The sequence below is a fragment of the Eschscholzia californica genome, unplaced genomic scaffold, assembly GCF_041429995.1.
Source record: "Eschscholzia californica isolate CP2 unplaced genomic scaffold, dmEscCali1.0.p SCAF_2, whole genome shotgun sequence".
In the NCBI taxonomy this organism is placed as follows: Eukaryota; Viridiplantae; Streptophyta; class Magnoliopsida; order Ranunculales; family Papaveraceae; genus Eschscholzia; species Eschscholzia californica.
In genome coordinates, this window is record NW_028238309.1 from 64,701,876 (window position 1) to 64,707,797 (window position 5,922).

General features: G+C 36.3%; 1 protein-coding gene across 1 annotated transcript; it reads left to right on the forward strand.

Annotated features, from left to right (window-relative positions):
* Positions 1 to 1,955: 1,955 nt before the first annotated feature.
* On the forward strand, positions 1,956 to 5,602 carry LOC147560318 (terpene synthase 10-like). The gene is made up of 7 exons (XM_086662498.1): positions 1,956 to 2,345; positions 2,481 to 2,748; positions 3,065 to 3,443; positions 3,726 to 3,944; positions 4,034 to 4,172; positions 4,536 to 4,784; positions 5,179 to 5,602. Exons 1-7 carry the CDS (start codon positions 2,115 to 2,117, stop codon positions 5,509 to 5,511), a joined length of 1,818 nt encoding a protein of 605 aa, XP_086518624.1. The 5' UTR covers positions 1,956 to 2,114; the 3' UTR covers positions 5,512 to 5,602.
* The last annotated feature ends 320 nt before the right edge of the window (positions 5,603 to 5,922 follow it).

Consider the following 5,922-nt stretch of genomic DNA (forward strand, 5'->3'; position numbering starts at 1 on the left):
CGTTCCATGATCGGTCAAGTTGCTGGTGGAGGTAGGACTGAAGAACCTATGTTGAAAATGCTTATCACAACTCACAAGTACATAGTCAAGAGAAACGCCTGGCCCAAGGTTCGTTCGTGCTGTTGCTACGAATCCAGTCAAGCATTTCCATGGTGGCGGTAACCACCAACATATCCGTACTGTTCATCGTGATGCACCTCCTGGTCGAAGCCTTGGCGGTTAAGCTGCTGCTTCAGCTGCCACGGCAGATTAGGTTGAGTGAGATAGTATTCTCTACGTTTCACAATCTATTCGCCTTCAAATTTCGAATAATTCTGTTACCTAGATGAAATTGAGAGTTAGCTTTAGGATATACTGATGTTCTTTTCGAAAAAAATACTAATATTCTTTTTTCAACTTGTATAAATTTTGGACCTGGTTTTAGTGAACTTTAGATTGTTCTTGGGACCTTTTGGTGAAAGTAAAACCTCACTGTGGATGATTTCTTGCCTCCTGGTGCAACAATTATCCATTTCTCGTCTTCCTGTATCCGTCTGCTAAACCCTCACAAGATCAAGTTCAAAACAATAAAATTGGGCTCAAATTTCTTTTGAACAATTATTCTTCCTTCTCTCCCAGAAATCCTTGGGGTTTTTTGAGCAATGGTTTTAGAGGAAGTTTTTGCTCAAGGGTGATGTTATGGCCATTTTTAGCTGAGGCCTTTCCAAAACCACTTTCCGCAACGGTTTCATTGGCATTTTTCATGCTTTTACGCTATCGTTATGGGTTTTTTTGGGTGATGTATTTACAGTTGGTTTTCATAGTCACACTTTTGGCGGCCATTTTATGGTGACTTTGGGAGGTGGTTTTACAAGCGTGGTTCCCTATGTTTATGTGGTTGCTTTTGACATTACATTTCACCGGTAATGATTACCATCACTTCAATGAAGGTGTTGCATTCACGTCACTTCAAAGCCAAACTTCAGTTCGGTGCTTCGGATCACTTTTTGTGACATTTTTAGTGTAGATTTAGTGATGCCTTTGAAGACATATTTGCTACGTTTTTGAGTTTCTGGCAACGCTTTTGTGCCATCTTACCAGACACCTGTGGCAACATGCATACACTTTGGGATGCTTGTATGGCCTTTCTTACGGATGTGGTAGTGGACTTATAATGACAATTTTACAGAAACTTTTGCAATGATTTCGCTTATTTTGCTCAGCTGTGGGCACTTTCGTCGACGTTCTTATAAAATATTTGGCTACAGATTTAGGAGCACAATAGGCTACAGCCAAATAGGACCATTTCACATTGCTTTTTTATATGCTCATTTTGCGTTACAAAAACCATTCCAATAACTTTGTCTGCTCTTTTCATATACAAATCCGACTCACTGGAATGCTTGAGTAAATGTATTGTTTGGATTGAAACAACACATGGACACTAGGGAAATAACCATGTCTTCGATAAAAAAATCAACTTTGTCGATAAACTTTCTAACACATACTAGCATGGGAACTTGGCAACACAGTTATACTATAGTAACATGTCACATATAAGAAAATAAATTGTAACTCAACCCACAAACTTCGAAATGAAATGAAACTAAATATTTAACAAGAGCAAAGAAAGTAACAAATATGACACTTGAGGCTCTAAGTGTGTGGAAAATAATTACAAGGCAAATAACCATAATTTTTCATACACCACACAAGTGTCCTTCCTCCTTCCCTTTGAAATTGATTGGTGATTTTTTTTGTGACTAAAGAAAAATTGCTTACCTTACAAACAATAGCTTATTCTTGTCCTTCCATAAACCAGGATTAAATAATTGATTGGAACCACTGGTTCTATTTGATTCTTCTAGAGAAATGTAGAACCAAATTTTGGGACCCAAACATGAAAAATATGAGAAAGACATAACTATTTATTTTCTTCTTATAGTTTGTGATAAAAGCTTTGAATTCTAGTTTTTGTGGATGAAAAAACAATACCCATCTTCATTTTTTGTTTCTTATGATGAAAATAAAGTCTTGGTTGTTTGGGTGCTTAATAGTCTATTAGTCTATATATAGAAATGTTGCATTGCCAAGGCATGTAAGATTGTGAAAACTAAACATTGAAACTCATTTCAATGGCTCTTCATCTTCAACTCCTAACTCCTTCAACCTCCTCCTCATCCTCATCCACTTTTCGGAATCGTGCACGACGTTCTCCTAACTTTAATTCTCATGTTAATTTACGTATTAAATGCTCGATACCTGTAAAATATGATCCCTTGGTTCCTAGGCGATCCGAGGCCTATCAATATCAACCTACAATTTGGGACTATGATTTTGTTGAATCACTTAAAAGCAACTTCGCGGTGATTAGCTATCCCTCTTATCTACTTTTATTTACATTTATACCTTAGGATACACGGTCACTTGTCTTTTCGCCAAAGGGCATGTACCATGTCACCTTACGAATCGCAGTTAGCTAACAACTTTAGTATTTGCAGGGTGATACATACATGAATCAAATGGAAAAACGAAAGAAAGACATAAGACTTATGCTTGAAAAGGCAGCCACACCTATAGCCCAACTTGAGCTTATTGATACCATTCAAAGGCTTGGAATAGGTTATCTCTTCGAAGAAGAGATCAAGAGAGTCCTACAGAAGATACACGATGAGAAAGATTATGAGAAGAACTTGATGAAAGATAGCTTACATGCAACTTCTCTTAGTTTTAGGCTCCTTAGACAGTGTGGTTTCCAAGTTTCCCAAGGTAACCTTTTACCTTCCGTATTAACATTTTGAACTTCAAAGTACTGAAAGTGAGAATGGTCCCACATGGACAAATGAAAGTTTCCTGATCAAAAGTGCAATAAGTTTTGAATTTGATGTTCACAACTTCTCGTAATACTTAACAATAAGACATGTCTTAGGCTGAAAAGAAAAATATATCTAAAAGGTGAATGATGAGAATATTCCCACATAGAGAAAATAAACCACCTTCTTAGTTCTTATATTAAACTTAAAAAACTATATGTCTATATGTAAAATTGTGTTAGGTAATAACCACCACTATTTGTAAATTGCAGATGTTTTTAGTAACTACAAACATGCAAAGGGTGAGTTCTTCGAATCAATACCTAAGGATGTAAAAGGAATGCTAAGTTTATATGAAGCTGCACATCTTGTTTGTGGTGAAGAAAATATCTTGGAAGATGCAAGAATTTTCACAACAAAACATCTAAAAGAGGTCATAAAAGAGAAGAAGATCGAACAAAAACTCGCGAATGAAGTTAGCCGTTCCTTAGAGATTCCGTTGCATTGGAGAATGCAAAGAGCGGAAGCTAGATGGTTCATGGATGCATATGAAAGTAACAAAGATTCTAATTCTCTTCTTCTTGAATTGGCTAAGTTGAATTTCAATATGGTTCAAGCCACTCATCAAAAAGATCTTAGAAATATGTCAAGGTACAAGTTTAAGTTGTGAGTTTTTCTCGATACCCCATCATCCCCAAGAAACGAAAGGACTAATGAATTTGTTAATAGGGTCTTATAGTAATAAGTTTTGTAAAATTAGTATGCTAATTAGTCGTGATCATTCTATTCATTAGAGTAAACTAGACCAACCCATTGACAAAAATTCCTAATTCCGCCCCTACTCTCTCTTATATAGCTAAAAAAAAGGTAAAACTATATAACTTCCTCGAATCATGGTTGAGTTACACTTTTTTTTTCCTTCTTGTCATGTAGGTGGTGGAGGAATCTTGGTGTTGCTCCGAAATTGAATTTCGCAAGAGATAGATTAGTTGAGAGTTTCTTATGGAGTATGGGGATTTCCGTGGAGCCTCAATATGCACGTTGCAGGGAATGGCTAACAAAAGTTATGAATTTTGTACTAATAATAGACGATATATTCGATGTCTATGGTTCTTTAGATGAACTCGAGTTATTCACCGAAGTAGTTGAGAGGTAATTAAGCATAGTAAATACTAATTAACTATTGTTCTTTCTTAAACAAAGACTGATCACTAATTTATGATTAATGAATGGTTTTGAAGGTGGGATACTAAGGCAATGGACAAACTTCCCTACTATATGAAGATATGTTTCTTGGCTCTCTACAACACTACCAATGAAATGGCTTTTGAGACTCTTAGAGATCAAGGATGGGATATTCTACCTTACTTAACCAAATCGGTATAATATGTACTCCTAGAGCCTCTTTATAGATGATTTTATGACATTTTAGGGCAACGAAAATGGCTCCTTTCGAGTTTGATCCCTTAAATAGTGAGTTGACCTTAAAAATCCCTTTACAATGGTACCGTCAATTCCACCAAAACTTCCATCTCATCTACAAACTCCTGTTAATTTGAGGTATCTCGGCAATCTGTATTAGTCAGATTGGTTCTGGATCCATTTAAGTCGCACTATGAGAAAAAAAACATCACCTAATCTTTATTCCACGTCTAACTCGAGACGAAAATAAGCTTGTTTAAATAGTCAAGTAAATGTTATAATTAGCTTCTAATGAAAACAAAACTTGGGTTTTTGTGACAGTGGGCAAATTTCATAAAAGCAATGTTAGTGGAGGCAAAGTGGTGTAAAAAAGAATATACACCATCTCTCAATGAATATCTTGACAATGGTTGGCTTTCATCTTCGGGTTCTGTTTTTCTAGTCCATGCCTTCTTTGCTACAAAACAGAACATCCGAACCGATGTACTACAAGCCTTGGAAAACAATCATAATCTTCTCTATTGTGCTTCCATGATGTTTCGATTATCCAACGATCTAGCTACTTCATCGGTAAGATATCAACATTTGATTTTTAGCGCCTATAGCCAATAGGGGAATTCTATGGGCTCTCCCAAGCGTTTTGACTTGGGCTATGAAGGTGAAGGCCCACTTTACTTGGAGGGCTAAGGATTTGCAAAATTAACAAACTCCAGGGCTTGGACTTCCAAAGTCGAGGTGCCTATAGAAATTATCTAGCTAAGATGCTCCATTACCCACTTTATATCGCATTAACCAGCCCGATGGATTGGCTTGGGAAAGGCCCAAATAAAACCCAATCAATCTAAGACCTTACTGGGCCCAGCCTAGCCAGCCCAATTGATGCATCTATGGAGTACAAATAATTTTTTATTTTCATTTTGACAGTATCTTGATACGCCTTAACTTTTGTGGTGATAATATGCAGGCGGAATTGGAACGAGGAGATGTAGCATCATCGATACACTGTCGAATGAAAGAAGCAAATGCATCAGAGAAAGATGCACGAGAACACGTAAAAGGGTTAATTATGGAAACATGGAAGAAGATGAACGGGTCGATATCCGATTCGCCATTCCATCTTCCATTTACTAACATGGCATTAAACCTTGCAAGAACAGCATTGTTCATTTACCAATATGGAGATGGTCTTGGAGTTGAAGATTCTAAAAGCAAAGATCATGTGTTGGCTTTGATTGTTAATCCTGTTCAAATTGAAACCCAAAAAGCTCCTCTTGTAAATAATCTTTCTGTTGTATGACTTTATAACCAAGTCATTTTTAATGTAATTATTATAAATAAAACCCCCTTTAGAGGGTGATGATTTAGTGAAGTAAATATTAATTGAAGTATATCGAGCCAAATGTTATCTCCTATTTGGGTAGGAGTATTGAGAATTATTATTTCATTGTTATCTCCACAAAATAAGTCAAAAGACCAAATCATGTATAACATTCAGACTTTATAGATTGTAATATTCCTACATTACTCATAAGAGTGTTCGGACACTGGTACGGATGTACGCTCAAAATTAGTAAGTACTGGGCTTGTGGTGCCTTCGCCAAGACCAAATCATGGAGTAGTATAACATTCAGACATTATAGAATTGTTGACTATGAACTTGATAAAAAATGGAATTTAATTTGCTACAAACTGTGAACATGCATTTTTT